Source organism: Leguminivora glycinivorella, chromosome Z, assembly GCF_023078275.1.
Source record: "Leguminivora glycinivorella isolate SPB_JAAS2020 chromosome Z, LegGlyc_1.1, whole genome shotgun sequence".
Lineage (NCBI taxonomy): Eukaryota > Metazoa > Arthropoda > Insecta > Lepidoptera > Tortricidae > Leguminivora > Leguminivora glycinivorella.
In genome coordinates, this window is record NC_062998.1 from 3,863,822 (window position 1) to 3,884,731 (window position 20,910).

At 37.7% G+C, this 20,910-nt stretch overlaps 1 protein-coding gene across 1 annotated transcript in view; it reads right to left on the bottom strand.

Annotated features, from left to right (window-relative positions):
• The window catches only part of LOC125241628 (amidophosphoribosyltransferase-like), a 36,184-nt gene extending 18,489 nt beyond the window's left edge, over positions 1-17,695 (bottom strand). The window contains 3 exon segments of the mRNA XM_048150189.1: positions 547-655; positions 14,553-14,665; positions 17,667-17,695. Coding sequence (XP_048006146.1) covers positions 547-655; positions 14,553-14,665; positions 17,667-17,680 — 236 coding nt within the window. The 5' untranslated portion in view covers positions 17,681-17,695.
• Positions 17,696-20,910: the final 3,215 nt, after the last annotated feature.

Genomic DNA, 20,910 nt, shown 5'->3' on the forward strand with positions numbered 1-20,910 from the left:
AACTAGACCTTATTGGAATTAGTCTGGTTTCCTCACGATATTTTCCTTCACCGAAAAGCGAATGGCAAATATCAAATGACATAGCACACGAGATATCAATTGATGCTCCCATCTACGCTACATGTCCCGATCCTGAGCTAGTCCCATTCAGTTATGTTATGACCCGCAATATTCCGAATGTCGTCCACCCAACAAGCCAACAGTTTGCCAAGCGCTTCAACTGTAAGTGTAACGGCCCGGCCACGACATTGGTCTAAGCGCGACAGCGGTGAGCGGCGGTCATACATTGGAGCGAGACACAGCGATGGGACTTTTCATTCGCACCTATGGCTTTATGTCGTGGCCGGGCCGTAAGGTCTGAGTGGACGCTCGGTCGACAGGGTGGGCTCGCCCTTGTGCACGCTATGCAGCGAGGACTCAGGACACTTGTATGAGCTTCAATTGTTTGACATGCACGCCGCACGCCCCGCCCGTTGCACGCCCAATATGAGCGTTCACTCATTCCGTTAACATTTAGTCCACCAGCCACTCTGCCTAGCAACTGACCTGTGCTGAAGGGCGACTAGTCCCAAACAGATGACTTGCCCCACGTCGACCTGCGTCGGCCATTCCCCGGTGCCGATGGCACCGAAAACGCCACATTCGTGTGTGAGACCTGCGAACAAACTTACTGTGTCATTTCATATAGTTAAATATTAGCGGTCCGCCACAGCTACGCACGGGGATTTAATCATAAAAATGATGCTAGTAAGTTATCCGTAAAATATAGACACACTCGTAATGCTATCGCGGACTTTTTGTAGACATATGTTTTCACAAGAGACTTTTAATCTCGTCGGATCCATGTACAGTCCCCATCAGATATATCGGAACGGGCAAAGTGCTCACAAATATCGTAACACGCCTCTATTACTAAAGCTTTAAAGTGCGTTCCGATATTTATGAGCACTTTGCCAGCTCCGATATTTCAGATGGCAACTGTACAGATTGTTTAACAGTCTCTCCAATTAGTTAAGCAAAAACAAAAGACTACAGTTTGAAGTATATTGTAAACAAACTGCCGAGACTTTCTCGACTGCATGGGTCAATATGCACAATTGATCTCTTCAATGAGACCTAATAAAGTAATAAGTGTAGTTTCGTACTACATCGGATCCGAATTCGTGAAAATATGGTCCGTTCCGTAGTAGCCGTAAAACTATTTCTTTGATCCGATGACGGAAATAAATCAGATCACGGACAGCGGATAACGTATTTGATGCTATAATTGTTACGTTTAGTGATCATAATCAAAATGTCTGTATTTATGTTAATCACAGTGTATGTACACTGTTGTTGATATACCAATAAAAATTACAGGAAGCCTAAAGAGAGATGCTGATTTGTTGATTGAAAACCCGTAACCAATACTTGTGTAACCCCAGTGAGCAGGACTGCATGTAAACGTTAGCAATAGCAGCACCCAGGACTCTTTTAATCCAATCAACCAATACCAAAGGGCTCAAGTACACTCCAGTTCATATACGCATAAACTCTTCCTGATCAAACGGAAGTCTAGACTGCACGCATGTGCGCGGATATCGATCCAGGTTGCCTAGGATGCAACAGGCTGCATCGATCAGGATTCCAAGAACTTAATATCCGATATTATTATGTTTATATAATACGCAGGACGCACAAAGAGCAACGCCTACATGTTCCTGGGCGTTAATTTTGTTTATGTTACATCGCATTTTATTTAGCCTCTGTGTCCCATTGCTGGGCAAAGGCCTCCCCTGGCTTTTTCCACTCGACCCTGTCTTCGGCGTTTTCCCACTGTTTTGGGTAGAATGCATCCATCCTTCTTGGTCTGCCCGAACCCCGGCCTGCACCGTAAGCCTTTTTTTATAGCCCGTTTATGTGTCCCACTGCTGGGCAAATGCCTCTACCCGTGATTTCCACAGCTCCCGTTAGTGTGCTATTTCTGGCCAGTTAATCATGAAGGTATCAAGGTCGTCCCGCCATCTCCGTCTGGGCCTGTCACGTCCGCGCTTTAATTTGAGGCATCCACTTGGTGGCTATGCCTGGCGTGGTAAGCCTTATACGGGCTATAAATTGAACTAGATGGAAATCATTGGTGTTTCATTGGTTGTAATGGTTGGTTCATTAATTAGGTGTTTTTAAGTTACTCTTAATTTTCACCCCGTAATTATCTTTGAAAATGTTCTCAACAGCAATTTACTGAAAACATGTTAGCGATGACAGTTGATGACATATCATATGCGATTAAATTGCGATATGAGCTTTTAATAGTAACTGTCCAGAAGTGACTGACGCATGTTTGTATTACGTAAAAGTAAAAGTTACCTAATTAGATTTCTTATGTCATGTACGATCAATCAATTAAGACACATTCTAAGTTAGTGTAGGTGAACGTGTACAGGTCGACTGTTCGCGTTTTTGACAGGCGGTAACTGTGAGGTAACCGAGATGGGGTGGGCGGCACTTTCAGCGGGGAGCGGGAGTGGCCATACTGTACGATAGTACTCTTTATTATACTGTGTCAAAAGGGCCAATATGCACGATGCACGGTGTCAAGACAGGGTTCTAGAGTGGCCTATGATTCAAATTGGTTGACCGTACGGGTGGAGATCCACGAGGGAGGCCTTTGCCCAGCACTGGGCACTATGTAGTATGTACCCTATGTAGGCTATTAAAAATGACAAACAATGTCTTATAATGATAACCTTTAAGAGATTAGTATTAAAAAAAAAGAATGTCAAAAGCGACTAATTCAAAGAACAGTGTTAACGCTTGTTACCAACTTTGCAACAACTTAAACTTGGGCCCGTAATAAACAAACAAGGCTAACTTCTCCTCAGACTACATAGTTAAGACAGTGGTTGCTAACCTTTACTATATTCCTACTTCCTAGTCACAGTTTGACTAAGTTAGCATTAGGACTTGATTATATCCATCCTCCAAAATCGGTAATGTTTTTTCTTATCATGTGTAAATGTAAACGGGGTGGTTAGTATACAAATGAAATTAAAAATTTATCCATACAATACAATTAGGTTCGTAATGCAATGAAAATACACTTGCATTCAACGCTTGTGGCCAGTTATAAGTTATAATACAGCTCATATCGCATATGCAATGTCGTAGAACTGTCATCGCATCCATGTTCACAGTACATTATAATTACCTATAACCTATAACACTAATGAATTCTTTGGCTGTTTTAATTTATCGTCCATATAAGGCTTACACACTGAGCGCAGACGCACACGAAGCGCTGGTAGCCTAGCGGTAAGTACGTGCGACTTTCGTTCCGGAGGTCGCGGGTTCGAACCCCGGCTCGCACCAATGAGTTTTCCGGAATTTATGTGCGAAATGTCATTTGATATTTGCCAGTCGCTTTTCGGTGAAGGAAAACATCGTGAGGAAACCGGACTAATTCCAATAAGGTCTAGTTTACCCTTCGGGTTGGAAAGTCAGATGGCAGTCGCTTTCGTAAAAACTAGTGCCTACGCCAAATCTTGGGATTAGTTGTCAAAGCGGACCCCAGGCTCCCATGAGCCGTGGCAAATGCCGGGATAACGCATGGAGGATGATGATAACGCTTACACCACAGTATAAGGATATATCAGTAGTTAATCTCCGGCAGCGGCGGCGCGGTCGTTACTACTGCGCAAGGTCACGCAGGGTTGTACAACGTTACTATAATCGACTTCGTACAATGTAAGTTGTTGTAAATCTAATAGGTACTATTAACTGTAAGTAGGTTTTAGTATAACAATACCACGTCATGACACCACATTAGTCAGTATTGAAGACACAAAAAATCATTATAAATATATTACTCTCATACGCGCAATAGTAGATTGTGTAACAATAATTGCAAAAGCGTTAATTTAAGTGTTCATTTTATATGTTTTCTCTAGAATACACCCAATCCATCACAATAAAAAAAAAAGATTCGTTTGAACTAGAAACGTAGGTACCTACTGTCCTACTCGTATTAGTAACTGTGTATGGCGCTATGCTAGTACCAACGCTCTTTCTACCTTTTTATCTAATAAAGATTCAAGTACGTATTTGTTTCTTAAATACTGACGAAATCATATTTACATAAAATGTTTGAATAGATGTTTGCACAATATTTAAGTAGGTACCAAACTTTCGAGCTAGATAGATCGCAGCATCTACCTAAATGTCGTTACAGATAAATCCTTATTGATTTTAATGTGTCATTCTAGCTTTAAATCTCACTTTTACGCCATTTACGTAAGCAATAATGTACCTAACACTGCAAATATATAACAACCACTTACTTTTCTGGGTGTCTAGGAATTCTAAAGAATGACATTTCCGCATTTTGAGAACTTTCCATACACCCATAAACACTACAGTAACGAAAATATGTCTTCGGTGCTGACGTCATTTTCTCCCGAACTCAACACGTCAACACAGCGCGCAAACGCGGCCCCGACTGTCCAGCCCAATAATCACCAGTTTCGCATGTTTTCGCCGCATGCGAGGGGTGGGAGGGGGACACACCGCGCGGCGTGAAGTTTGTAAGAAGAGTTATTACTGGTTTTATACTGTGCTTACACACTGTATATCTTCGATTATTAGTGTATTATCCCTGTGGAATACCAGTTTTGCCCCCAGTTATGGAACCGCTGAGTTAAAGCGTCTGCTGGCTGCTGTGGATCCAAATAGGCAGAACTCACCGCACAAGTCCGCGTCAGTTGCTAACTTTGTTAATCCGCTTACCCGCTCCGTGTTATTGCAAGTCTTTAGCGTACGAGATGTATTTGTTGTGACCGGGAATATTTAAGGTGATCATATAAACAAAAAAAAGTGTACCTTAAATTTACTCGATATTTTCCTGACTTTCCATAAAGTATGGACACAAAGCGCGCAACGTTGAAATAGAGAAAAAATCCGCTGTGCGGCAGTTTTTGAGACATATGAAAGGGTACATATCAAAGACATATATAACTCCGTATCTTAGACAGATAAAGTCTAAAAAAAACGTACCTGAGTACCATACAGAAAAAGGTACGGTGACCTAGATGGCATTACATCTTTGGGGTTTGGGGTACGCTCAGCTAGATGAGCTAAATTATCAAAACTGAGATTCAAAAGTTTTAAGCCTTTGTCAAGAGATGACAGTCAATGCACTGTGATTACACATTTTACTTCGACAGACATTTAACTCTCTATAATACTCGATCCTCTTTGGTTCAAAATAAAATTGAAGGAAATAGGATTATTGATAGTTTTTTTTACACAGTCCGTCATATCCCGAACAAATTGCCGGTCATAAAAATTACACCCTGTATGTGTCATCGCTTAACATAAGATGTAAGACAACGCAAGTTATAATAGAAGTTATTTTATTTTATTTATTTAGGTAATTACAAACAAAAATCTCTAATTAATTTACACAGTATCGTTAAACCAATAAGGTTTGTCTCGATACCTATTCCATTCCGCGTAGATGTTATACAATACAAATAAATAATAAACTAAATAGGTACGTGTACGACATTGTGAAGCACCAATTTTGAACTAATGAACTATTACTCGTCCAAACACGCGACAAAGTTTATCGCATCTTTGACCGTCTTTATTCGCCACATAGCGAAAGACGTCAGAATTACGAAGTTGTATATGATGAAATTCGCCGAGGTCAGATCAGCTGACGACCCGAGATACGCCATGGGACAAATTGGCATTATCTTTTGTCAAGGTCTTATCGACCTTAGCTATCTGGTAACCATGGCGATATATTTTAAATAGTTGATAAAGTATGTAAAATATGCTCGGAAGGGTGACGGAGCTCTCAGCATATTTTTGAAGTCGAATAACGGCACCGGCAGTCTATTCGGAAAGAGAAGGGCCGTGAATGTGTGGTGTCCTATCCTCTTGCCGCCCAATGTATATTGATGTATATACATAGTTTCAATGTAATTTTAACTTTGGCACCGGCAGGCTCCGACTATAGTACAGTACTACTGTGGTGCACGTACAAGTTAAGTGTAAAAATATGGGTGTACACATCTTACTCAAATATGTCCCATAGCATCTTAGTCCGGTGTAATATGAGCGTATATCCATACTAATATTATAAATGGGAAAGTGTGTGTGTCTGTTTGTTTGTCCGTCTTTCACGGCAAAACGGAGCGACAAATTAACGTGATTTTTTAAGTGGAGAAATTTGAAAGGATGGAGAGTGCTATAGGCTACTTTTTGTCTCTTTCTAACGCGAGCGAAGCCGCGGGCAAAAGCTAGTAGTACCATATTTATGAGATGATTTTTTCGATACGTATTTTAGCACTTGACTGTACTATAACTAGGTATCACTTTTATTTTTAATACTGAGTTTTTTATAATAAAAATATTCGCAGTATCACACATGATCACACCTAAACGACGTAGACGAAGTTTTAAATTACAGTAACGAGATTTTAGATTTTTTTATTTTACAATATACAAATCTCTATAATATACCTATAGTACGAGTAGGTACCCGTAACGCAACCATGCCGCACAAATCGCACAATAATAATTGATAACTTAAGTACAATGTCTTTTAATATGATGTAATATCATAGACTCATTAATTGTACTTATCACTTTAATATGATGTAATATCATAGACTCATTAATTGTACTTATCACTCAATTATCCACAAAAACATTCCAGGAAGAAATATTTATACTTAGGTATCATTATCACACAGAAGTTATGTATTATTATATTTATTATAAATAACAAATTGCGTCCGAAAGTCCGAATCGAATGGCCAAAAATAGAAATAATCTGATCGTGACCGTGTTAAGCAGTTGGATATTATACTGTTCCAGATATTCCAGAATTAACTTCAGGTAAATAAAATAGATAATTCAACTAAAAAAACGTATCTAAGTATATAAACATTTTATGAGAGTGAGGGACTTTTTGAGCGGGAAAGGCTAACTTTATATGTAAGTATACGAGAAGAAGTATTCACATATTGAATATAAACTCGAGAGTGTCAATTTCTAGTACCTAGTACTATACCGATTATGGTCGCTACGTTCTGGGTACGGTCAACCAATTAAAACCATAAGCCACTCTAGCAGGGTTCTAGAGTGGTTACCATCTGGTAGAATAATTTTGGTCAGAAACACACTTCGCATAACATGTTTCACAGAAACACTTTCGGTCGAATGTTAATTTTGCAGAAAATTTAGTTGGCATTATTACAACCACGCATACGACACATTAGGCAGAATAATGTTTTACAGAACATTACTTTGGTCGACTTTGATTTAGCATAATTTTATGAATGGCCAAAAATAGAAATAATCTGATCGTGACCGTGTTAAGCAGTTGGATATTATACTGTTCCAGATATTCCAGAATTAACTTCAGGTAAATAAAATAGATAATTCAACTAAAAAAACGTATCTAAGTATATAAACATTTTATGAGAGTGAGGGACTTTTTGAGCGGGAAAGGCTAACTTTATATGTAAGTATACGAGAAGAAGTATTCACATATTGAATATAAACTCGAGAGTGTCAATTTCTAGTACCTAGTACTATACCGATTATGGTCGCTACGTTCTGGGTACGGTCAACCAATTAAAACCATAAGCCACTCTAGCAGGGTTCTAGAGTGGTTACCATCTGGTAGAATAATTTTGGTCAGAAACACACTTCGCATAACATGTTTCACAGAAACACTTTCGGTCGAATGTTAATTTTGCAGAAAATTTAGTTGGCATTATTACAACCACGCATACGACACATTAGGCAGAATAATGTTTTACAGAACATTACTTTGGTCGACTTTGATTTAGCATAATTTTATGTACCATAATAATCTTATAGCATACAATTTCAAGAGCAGAATTATGACATATCGAAAAGGAAAATACAGCCCCAGAGGTCCCGTTAGGTACGACGACGAGCGAAGCGAGGAGGAGTTTTAGGTATCTTGCATCCTCAAACGATCCAACTCACTATCAAAAAGCAAATTGCAACTTTATGCCGCCAAAATATTCTGCACAAATATTATCTGCGAAAGTACTATTGGACTAGAAGACTATTATGCTCATCAACATTATGCCAAAGTACGATTCGGTATTATAAAAATCGTCCGTTGCCGAATTTAGCGTTCGCAATTTTTTTTGTATGGCAATTTCCATAGACCTCGGTACATGACGCTGATGTGTCTGTTAACTGTGGTTGATGCAAAAGGCCCTTAATGAACTAGCTGCTTGTAACTAGCCTTAGGTTGTAGGTAACTTTAGCTTAGTTTGAAAATGTACATTTTAATTTTTAAACATAAACAAACCTACTTTAGAGTTGATATATTTGTAGATAAATTGCTTCATGATCGGACACCATGTAACGTTAGACTTCAGACTGAACCTAAAAGGTCAGAATAGAGTGCCCCGAGATGCCCTATTGTTTCTTACAAGTAAACAATATAGATTACTTTTCAGTGGCGCCAAGTTGGCGGTATTCTAGAAATATCGTTTTATTAGCTTTTTAAAAGCAAGTCTTTCCCGTCACGGAAAGGATTAGGTATTTCCAACCTTTAGAGCCGAAGCCATCACGTAGTCCCTTTTGACTCTTTCGTCATCATTTCAGCCGTTAATCGTCCACGGCTGAGCATAGGCCTCCCTCGTGTACGCCACTTATCCCAGTCCGGCTAGACTCATAGAGAGGTGCCATGCAGTTTTACGAATGTCGTCCACCCAACGAGCCAACGGATGCCAGGCGGTTCTTTAATGAAATGGGACGCAAGCAGAGGTAACATCAGCAACCGTCAGTTTGTAAGGACTATTTGAGAGTCGATGGAATCTAAAATGAACTGGGCTATTGGATGAAATTGATGGACTAAGTACTGGGCAAGTACAGTACAAGTACATTCAATTATCTATTGGCCATTCCTAGAAATAGCTTTATTGATCTATCGACATTGATTTCCCCCATAATATGAGAAATGCTGTATACGCAAGCGTGCCCCATAATACTGCGCCAAAACACGTTGTATGTTACACGATACTTCAATACACTTACAGTGTGGTTAATGCTCGCCCACTCACGTTTCGCCCCTGGAATTCTAGGAATTGAGCCAACACACCTGAGTTGTTGTATTTATGTACGTTTACGTACATAGGTCCTGCAAATGTATTGATTATTTGCAGCTTCCCTGCGTTATTACCAGACATTGGGGGTTTGTTTTAAGGCCCTTATATTTCACATGTTCATGCAACCGACGATTTTTCGACCACGCTACAACCGGCTGACGATTGTTTTTGTTAATAATCTCTTCTAAACTATTATCTGACTATGATGTTTGCATTTACAATTTTTTTATGTGTTTTGTGGATGTCATTCTTGAACCCACTGACAAAATGGCAAAGGCTGTTTATTCATGGCTGTTAACCATTCTACGAAGTATCCCACGGGAAGCGATAATGATCCATATTTTCGCCTGGCCCGGGTTACAGTAGGTACCCTGTCTTCGTCTGTTCTATCACTTCTATCTAATATATAACTTAAGAGTACGAGTATGTCAGTATCTGAGTGACGCAATATGATAGTCGTAATAAGCGAAGTCATAATCATTTGTGTGCCAAAATAATAATATTTACAGAATTATTGCGTCGTTATGTTTCAGATTACATAAGCTTCGTATCTTTTATATAATATTTGTTTATTATCTCCAATATTGTTTATTATAATTATTTTACTGCGATTCATATTTTAAGAGTTAATAAAGAACCTGTACACAGCCCATTCTACAATCATCCCATCAATTCGCTAAAGCCAAAGCAAAAAAAAACAGTAAAATATTTACTTAATTATAATATATTGACTGAGATATAGACAGTGATTTGGAACACCGTTTTCCGTGATCATGATGCATATAACTGCGTCGAAATATCACGGTCTATATCTCGATCAAGTTTTATGAATATAACCGTGAATCACTAAAAACTCTTATTAAAAAGAACGAAAATTCGCAATGCAGTCTTTAAGTTAAATTCAAGCGGAATAAGAAAAACATAATTTAAGAAGAAACGTCTTGACGATTCATTAAAAGTTTTGCCGCAGTGTTTGTCTTCCCATCTTATATTTTTTAATTTTAACTGTGAACTATGGAACTAAATCGTCGTATTATGAGAGCGGTTATCTATTCAATTTTTATTCTTAATGGTCTCACCGGAAGACCAGGGGCCTATTTCTCAAAACTGAAAGTTACGAGTTACAAGCGGAAGTCTCTTTCCAACTTGTCATATTAGACATTGACAACCACTTGTAAATTGTAACTTGTAGCTTCGAGAAATAGGCCCCTGCGCTAGAAGTCGCCAGCATGCTGAGGCGAGGCCATTTAGAGGCACTTTTATGTCAGTGTAAAATTGTTTATTATCTGTGTGCTTTCGAATTGAACCACGCGTTTCTGAGGCAAAAAGAAAGAAAAAATATTATATAAATTTTAAAATTTTTGCTCGCGAGGAACCCGCAAAAAAAAAAAAGAAAGAAAAAATGTTAAAAAAAAATTGTTTTTTTTTTTTTTTTACTTTTTGGACGTATTTTCAAATAAAAAAAATTTTTTTATCCATAAAGTTGGCAATTAAAATGAGTTCCTTCATTTATTTTTCTAAAAACCAAATTATTTGGAAGTTTTTCTTGTCACATTTTGACATCTATCAATGACTACTGTGAGACTATGCTCCACAATTGCGCATCAGCGCCGTTAAGAAACTTTTTCTACTGAGTGACAATACGGAAATGTTTTTTTAAATTGGCAATAACTCTGAAACTAGACGAAATCTAGAAAAGTTTATATGACATTTTAGTCTTAAAATGTGACCAAAAATATGCCGTTAAAGTTGTAATATGGGTTCCTCGCGAGCACCTTGTATATATACATACCCTATAATATATAATACGTTTAGTTAGTAGTAACTTAACATAATACAAATAAGTATTTTAAGTTACAAAAATTTTAGTTCTAATTACTTAAAATAACCAAGAAAACCCTTAACTCACCGAAACACAAAGAATCAATCGCGTAATTTACAGATGGGCTAAGAATTATTAAAAATATGGAAATAGATTTTTAAATTGATGAGATGATTAAAGTCTAAGTTACAGAGGTCATAGATTGACTGTATCTCAGATACAGAGGTAAATTTCTATAAAATTCTTAACAAACAATTAAGTGAATATACATTTCAAATATAGTATCAGTAATAGAGGTAAAATACACAATCTGTCTCACTAATAGAGGGAAATGTGACAAAAAAATCGAAAAGGCTAATCTCAGTTATAGAGGTCTGTTTTGTCTCACTAACAGAGGTAAATCGGTGCGAAAGTGTCGGGACCGCACCTTGGGTCCCAGCTAAAGAGGTATCTCACTTATCCAGGTCCCACTTAAGGCTGCTTTCAAAAAAAACGTCAAAAGAATGTAAAATTGATAGTTTTAGTCGGTGAAATACTACACTTTCCGTTATCCAATAGATTTATTTAATTCAAGTTCCAGTTAGAGCATCTTATTATCTTGATTTTTATAAGACTGGATTTTTGAAAACTAACTCACTAAATTAATTATGAATTTTTCTCTAATGCACGTTTAGAAAAACGCACGTATAGAGCTGAATCAGTCGATCTTATTTGTAAAATTTGGACAATTTTGAATATTAAAACGGGTAAATTTATAATTCGTATATCCTGTACCACAATCATTTCAGACTAGATTTTTATTTTAAGTTTTTGAAAAAGAGTAAACTAGCCTAAGGCGAATTCAATTTTTTTCAGAAATTACCTAAAATTAAGTGACAATTTCTTTGAAAATCTACATCACATCGAAGTAAGTTTTGTACTAAATTAATCTGCAACGTTTACTTAAATTGCTGTTATGCTTTAGTGATTATAAATTGCTATTATTGATTTTTGCCAATTTTTTGAAAACGAGCCTTCACCGGTACAATTATTACCACTTTTGGACATTTTCTCATATTTTGTTAGACCAAGTAGAAAAAGTCCTATAATGTGATATATATTTATAAACTACTCGCAAAGCCCTTTAATTTGATACCACACACGGTATGATCGAGCGCTCGGTTGCGATTTCACTATTTTTAACACGAAAGCCCTCTTAACCAGGTTTCACTGTATAAGTGAAACTACCTATAATGTATGAATGAAGTAATAGTAGATTACATTACCTAAGCCAGTGAAGTCAGAGATCACGTCACGTGTAATCTGAGCTTTCTTATTTACTGGCCAAGGTCTGTAAACTAATTTTTCCCCTCACTAGCTCGGAAACACGTGTTTTATCCACTAGTGGATAAAGCACTTTGACCTTGAATATTGTAAAATTTTCTGCTTTAAAATTGATAAAAGTGTGTGAATGTAGTGATGAAGATGGAACCACCTGTGGAACTCATCAGTGATAAATGCGTTTCTTGTGTTTTGCTTTCCTTGCTACAGTGAGGGGAAAAGTGTGTTGATAAACTCATCAAGTTCAGGATTCGAACCACACGCTAAGCTCGTGGTTCAACTATAGAATCCTTTCACTTGCTTGTTTTTCGATTCCACACTCGGCGTTAACAATAATTATTTGTTTTACAAGGGGGCAAAGTTGTTGTTTAACCACACGTGCCAATATTGATACCCGAGCAAGCGAAAGATTCCAATATTGAACCGCGAGCGTAGCGAGTGGTTCAAAAAGTGGAATCTTGAGCGTTGCGAGGGTATCAAGGCACGAAGGTTAAACAAGCTTTGCCACCGAGTGAAACACAAAAATTTTCACCACACCAACACTATGAAAATATGAACTGTAAACATCAAAATAAATAATTACTTCAATTTATTTAACATTTATGATTCAAAATCATCATTTAAACGGGAATTCCAACACCCAGCTTTAGACATCAAGTTAAAATTTGTATGAAATTACTTTGCACTCTTGTGGATAAAATACAATTTTACAAGCCTTTACCAGTTGGTGTGGTGAAAATAACTATTCTGTTCGACGGAGCCCGGAAGACACTTCGTTTTGAGTGTATTTCGTTTTTCGTTTGTTTTAAAAATACACGAAACAAAACAAATGCAACTCTGTTCCAATTGAATGTTCCAAGTCGATGTTCGCGAGAGCAGTAAGCTTGGCGCTCGGCCGAATGATAACTTCCGATTCAAACGAAGTTACATTCTCATTATAAAACTACGTGTTCAATAATTGTAATATATTATTTGACGGCCACTTCGACATAGCGGATAGCCTGCCTTCTAAGCAGAGGTCCTGGGTTCGAATCCCGGTAAGGGCATTTATTTGTGTGATGAGCACAGGTATTTGTTCCTGAATTTGGATGTTTTCTATGTAAATATTTTATGACACCCTCACGAGCCTCGTTATAGGCCACCATACCGTGACGTCCCGATCTTAAGGCCCATGCCCATATACACGGTGTGCGGATTTGCATATAATTTCAATTACATTGCGGACTGCTGAGGTTACATCCAGTCGGCCGATCAAATTCCGCATTGTAACAATACTGGCATGTATCTCATATTGTGTAGAACAGACCTATAGGTCGTAAGCGCCGCTCTGAGACCGCCCTTATAGGACCAATTGGTTTCGAAAGCGCAGTGAAACACTAGACCGACCTAGATGTTCGACGACCTTAATGGGCACTGGGATTTGGTTCCTTCGAAGAAGGTGGTAGGTATATTTATTTACAAAATTACAAATATGTAGGGTTTCAGTGTGTCGCTACCAATAAAGATCCCCAATGATAAATCATTAGAGTAGAAGAAACTTATATCATTTATATGGGACGATAACTAATAAAGGCGGGCAAGCAAATCATGTCACTAAAACAGGCGGCAAATTTTAAATATGTAGGGTTCATCGGTCAATTGTCTTCATAAATCGCGTGCCTTCCTAAACCTTGACGTTCGCGGAATTATCGAGTTACTTACAAGATTTGCTTGACCGTCTATAAATGTGAGGACCTAATTTTTTTTTTGCTGTCTATGTCTCACTGTGCCACAAGCCACAACATATTGCTCTATATTTTACATTTCGAACTACCGGTAGTCTGTCAAGATCGTTTGGAGCGTGCAGCGGCCATTTGTTTTGAATTTTGTGCATTTATATACACCGTGTTTTTTGTTTTCCGTTAAATTCGACACATAGCTGGGTTCATTATCAGGTACCACCCTGTACTGTATATAACATTTAGTTAAATTCGCAAAAAAAAAATCATACATAATAAATGAATTTATTAGTGTGAGAGACCCTTAAGAATAACATTCAAGTTAGTGTCAAGTGATTGACGGCACATGTCAAAACAAATAACATTAGGAAATTGGCAAAGGCTGTCACACACGTGTTCAGTAATTTTCTTTATTTTTTTTTATTACTCGATAACCGTAAGAGTTGAGACGCTAGTTTCTTAGAGAAATTAATTGTATTTGATATAAAAAACCTTCCCTTAAAGTTAACGGAATTCAATAAAAACAGGGTGTATAAATAAAATTAAACTTACCGGATTCGACGGCTCCCCTGCCATGCCTCTTGCTCTGAATAGTGACCTCTCCCTCGCACTTGCAGTTGTCTGCTAGCCTCTCTTCACACGATCCCTTTGGACCGTCCATGGTTCTGCAACAATATATAAAAAGTCAGAAAGTCCACAAAGTTTGTTTGAAAAATAATGTTTAACATTTTAACTAGTAGGTATTATGTACATAATTATATTTCCCCCCGGCGACCTTGTCTGAAGAAAGATCTGGCGCAAAAACTAATTTTACGCGTTTTCCTACTAAAAGTTAAGTGTGTATCAATATTATAATTAACTTTCATTCAGAGAAAAACTTGTTTACTTATTCGCAATAATATGGAACAGTATAAAAATACAGTAGCAGTTATAACATTCACCTTCTAAAAACCGCCTATATTATTTAATTCAATCCTCCAAAATAAAATAAAAAAAAATAACACCGCACATAAGCTGCCAGTTACACACACGTCCACCAACTTCCGCTTTAAAAACAAAAGCGCGTTCGCAATTCAAAATTCAAAGATGGCCGCCTGACGTCAAGATGGATAGTGAAAACAAGACCCGTGCGTTGTGTTTTATAAGCGTAATGTGTTGATTAGGAGACCTAATTCGACGTCATTGATAAACATAATTTTTATGACGAGATAAGAGGCGTCAGAGGACGTTATGTAGGCACCCTTGTATTTTGGGGTCTAGTAATTGGCTCATGGCCACGTGTCTGATATCCAACGGAGGTAACGGAAATAAATAAAACCCTCTTTGTTGTCACTACCATTGTGAAGACAGGGCCGTCAGAGCCCGAACTCGTTCCTACCAGAGCTCTCTAGTATCTAAGAGGTTCGACTGAGCTTTGGTGGATAATTGAATATCAAACACACCCACGTAGCGCATCTCTGGTGTAAAGGCACCCTAACCGCGAACATAATTATCATTTTGTTAAACCGGGGTCAAACAGAATGCTTTGAATCTTCGAATTTCGATTTTTCCCGAGCGCCAAAAAGCGACATGCATGCGTACAAGAAGTTTCGTCAAAAGGTTCAATTATTGTGAAACCGCCGACTTTTGCCGATACACTTAATTGTGGACATTATTCAATAAAAGCATGCTATGGACGGACATACCTAATAGAACTGCTGACTTTGTATTACCAGAAAAGTTTTACGTCATTGTGATTGTGTGAATGGAACAAGAAACTGTTCAACACCACAGAATACATAATAGTACAAGTACAGAAGGCCCACTGCTTTGATGTTCACGAAATGCCGCCTTTTTAAATGCCTACAAAATTATTACAAAGAAACGAGCCGCACGTGCGCAGCGTCGGACGATAGGGTTGACTACGGATTAATAAAAATTAATACCTATTCAATTATATTCAAGTCTTGGGTCCTTTCTAGGTATATATACAGTATTTATATTATTTTTGTTTAAGTCCCAACGTCACAAGCCTTATTGAACGTTTCCGTGGGACATAAATTACATAATCGATAGTAGAAAGTGTAAAATTGTCCTATTTTATTCATGATGTTTATTTAACTAAGCATTATTAGACATTCCACCCGCGGATATCGCATATGAACCTTTAAAAAAACTCGCGACGTATAGTAACAATAGAAAGTGCGAACGTGCGTTCCGTGGGAATGCGAGCCACCCCTGATTAGGCCGCGAACTCGCGGCCGCCCGCATGTACTTGTAGCGCGGCGATAGAATCGCAGAGTTAGCCGCCCCTGTCAACACGCACATAAAGTGCTGATGTCAAAAATGCGTTGGTAAACAAGAGTTCTAATAAATTATAGCATTGATAGCACACATACCGTAACTGATGTTGGCAATTGTCAAGTTTGCATAGATGGCGCTCTCACGTTTTGTTTCATGAGATTTGGCTTAAAAGGCAAAAAGTTGACAGCGCCACCTAGAAGATATTTCGATCTTATTTTTTCTATATTAATCAAAATTTCTATATCGATATAGAGGATGAATTCAGAAATTTGTATGTTCGTTTTTTGAGTAGATAAATAATTTAGTTATGTGTCAAGTTATTTTTTTTTTAAATATAGGTACTTAGTTTAGAATTTTATCCCCAGCTAGCCCCTATATAAGTAAAATGTTGCAGAATAATCTATGGTAAGCTACGACGGCGCCACCTATGCAAACCTTTAAGTGACCGGCCACATCAGAGCGTCGCGTGTCTCGGGGCGCGCAACGAACGTCCGCGCCACGCCACCTGAGTGTAATTCAAAAAGCGTCTCCTCAGTACATTTTGTATCGCCAAGCGGCGCGGCGCGCGCCACGCCGCCGCCACGCCACCTGGGGCGCGTCTTACGTCCTTCCTATACAAAATGTACTGAGGAGACGCTTTTTTAATTACACTCAGGTGGCGTGGCGCGGACGTCCGTTGCGCGCCCCGAGACACGCGACGCTCTGATGTGGCCGGTACCTAAGACAGTTGCCAATTACTAATATTTAGATTTGTTACGAAGTCGCGTTACATGTTTCAAACGTGTCAGCAAGTTCATGGTCGAATAAATTTCACGAGCTATTTTACGTACCTATCGTGGATTGAGTTGCGCTAATGAATTCTTCGATGGGATACAATTTTATTCATATTTATGATTTCAAATCTGATGACAAATTAGGTGTACATGCATTTATAAATAATGAATTCGTAATATCAATCTGTAAAGTTGAGTCACTGACAACAGTACAAGTTCAGAATGGGGGTAGGTACAATAGGTACATGTTTTCCTTAGTACATTTTAGGCAGAACAATACTAATGTATTAATGAAAAACGTGACAATGAACAAACAAACGTTATTTGGTGATCATAAAAAATAAATAAATAAATAAAAATAAATACATATTGGGGACACCTTACACAGATCAACTTAGCCCCAAACTAAGCAAAACTTTGTATTACTATAAAGAAAACTGTAAAAAAGAAACTTCTATAGTTATAATTAAAGATCTGTTCTGAACATAATTGAATCTACTAGTTATCAATAGAACAATACTAATGTTTATGCTTATTATCCTTAAAAAATAGCCAATTGTAGGTGGTATATACAATTGGTTAAACAAAATGGTATTAGAAACAGTAGAACCTCATTAATGTCATTGTAAAGGTCAGAGGGCGCTGTACAAACACCACCGGTGAATCTTATGTCATTTCAATAAAGAGTGGAGAGACAAGCAAAACAGCACGCAAGCGGCCCCACTATGTCATCATACAGCGGGGGGTCCGTTATCACTTGACACCCGTACATTTCCAACAAACAACGATAAAAGCACGATAAACTGTATTTATACTGGGATGATGCAAATAGCTTTGAAAACAATGTGACGCTCGGACACTTATAGATTCTGCGGAGGGGTGATAAAACCGATACTCAGCAGGGTTAGCGCATGATTTCCGCGAGAGTATGTCGCCGCGAGATAGACTATCCGTCCTTATGTCATCATTGTCATCAATACAGTTAGAAGAAGACGTGTCTGATCTCGCGGCGACATACTCTCGCGGCAATCATGTGCTAGGCCTACAGCTGGCGAAACTAATGAAAATATTTACAGACCTCTAAGTGGATACTACTGTATTCAGGCTACGATAAAGACACATCTCGGACACTAGCGATCAAATATATGAAAGAGGCGCGTTCCTAGCACACACTAAGCTCGTGTAGGTGAACGCGTACCATGCTTGTATGAGTGAGATATGACAGGTCGACTGTTCGCGTTTTTGACAGGCGGTAACTGTGAGGTAACCGAGTGAGGCCCTTTCAGAAGGGAGCGTGAATGGCCATACTGGACGATAGTACTCTTTATTATACTGTGATAAAGGGTAGGCGCCCACGGGAATCTTTTGCTGCCGCAACTATTTTGTCTCTCACATCCAGTTTTCCTATGGGCTAGTATGAAAGTGCGCACATACGTAGCGACGCAACTTTCCATAGATTGGATGCGAGAGACAAAATACTAAAATAGTTGCGGCGACAAAGTTACCCGTGGGAGCATACCCAAATTGGACAAGATTTTGACATCCCTGCCTTTGCAAGGGTTTAATTTGCTCGAAGTTTGACATTTATTTGGCAAACGTTATAATTTGTTCGATGTTTGACATTTGCAACGGGGGAGATGTCAAAATAGTTGTTTTATGTGTGTGGGTTTATGAAATGAGCTGAAAGCGAGTTTAATAACAACATCACTCAAATGTTTTAATTTAATGTACCTTAAAAATGTTACTCTATCTAACTTCTATAAGTAACTTACGACCACCATAGGGACATTTGATGAAATTAATTACAAGCTTTTATTTTACTAATAAAACATAATCTTAACAGGTAGGTACAGTCAAGGTATTAAATATAGAATATCTGGGCGACCGAGCTTCGCTCGGTTCTATTTTAATATATCACGTCTTTAGATAAAAAAAAACTTATAAATACAAAAACAAAAAAAAGACAAAAAACAAAAACTTTATTTCTGGCCAGGATTCGAAACCCTGACACCTACGATCTATCTGCGTACATTAGACCGACCTCGTACGACTGAGCTAAGCGGAATCGATGCGCGCGCGGCGAAATTAACGACCATATTTTACGTTTACTAACGCGAAAGAAAAACTCATGAAAACTCGAAAATTCGCATTTTCCGGGATCACCCCCGAAAACCCCCACATAACAAATTTCAGCGAAATCGTTAGAGCGGCTTCCGAGATCGTCGGTATATATAAATAAATAAATATACAAGAATTGCTCGTTTAAAAGTATAAGATTCGGGCAAATTGCATAATTGCATTAATATGTATACACCACTTTATTGCTTATATGTTAAGGTTCAACACATATTTTTGGCACTTTATCAGCATCTATGTTTAGTATCTTGCCTGTAGTATAAATTGGTTCAAATCTGCAAAAAATATAAACACATTTAGAATGCCTATTGTTTTATTTAAGCTCATCTTGTGCCAAGCAACTGGTTCAGTTAAATCATACTTATCTAGCAATAAATGGGCCAATAACGTGACCTGCCAAGATAAGCAAACCAGAGTTCTTGTAGACTTATAATTACTGTATTATTAACTATTTATAATATCATTAACCTATTGCAATACATCGCGGGAATACTGCCTGCGTGATGGGCACCTTGCCGAGGGGGTAGGGTTTAGTCGGTGGGTTTTAGACTTTAATATTTAATTTATTAGATTTTTGAAAGTAATTGATTTGCTTGAAATATTGTATGGATGGAGATACCTAGTTGAAGACCCAAAACATGTTGTACTTAACTAGAAATAAATACACATGGTTTTGTAAAACATGTTGTACTTAACTAGAAATAAATACACATGGTTTTGTATAGTAACACCTTTTCTTACGTATTTAAGTATTTGTATATTATACACCGTGTTTTTTTTTAAACGTGGAAATTAATAAAAACTGATTGTATATATCATTGAGTACCTTCAACACAAACCTTCTTGAACTCATCGGTCATTTTCCAAGTGTAAATGTCATACTCAAGACCACATCTAAGTCTAGGTGGAATGATACTATAAAGTCTACTTATGCGTTGCAACGGCTGCAATGCAACATAAACAACTAGGTCAAGATAATTGATCAAAGGCTATCATTAACCAGAAAATAGTATAATTTCCATCACAAGTAAGCAGTTATGTTCAGTATATCATACTGGTATTATTATGTAGTCCTTACTAGTGACCCGCTAGCCTCTCACAGAGATTAAATAATAAAAATGGCGATAGTAAGTTATCTGTAAAAGATGGGCATATGCCATCATGGACTTTTTTGTGCCTGTATAAGAAGTACAATAGGCTACTTACCTTCTAGTCAAATCAGCTTATTTTTAAGAACTGTCAAAACAAATTTGAATAACTTGCTAATATGTAATTAATATGAAATCAAATTGAGTGACGTCACAGTCAATTCTACCACATTGTTTAATTATATCTGAATCAGTATGGGCAGTGTATGCAATAAAAGCCCTGGAGCAGCCATTTTTACTAACTTGATTTACAAAATATATTTCAATAAAATTAAAACGAAAACCTTAACGTTCCTCAAGAATTCATAGGTGAAAACTGCAAGAATATCAACCTTTGGAGTTTATTGCAAATACACAATCAGACAGATTATGTGGCGGGCCACTTTGTTTTATAAAGTGTAGTGATACTTGTTACAGTCAATAATATCAATAAAGGTCATATTGATATATTAATAAGAATTCATATAGAGTTACTCAAAGTTATCCTTTCACAAAATTGTGATAATGTCATAAATACATATCAACTTTCCAACAATAGGACTTAAGATAATCTTAACATATTTAGTGACC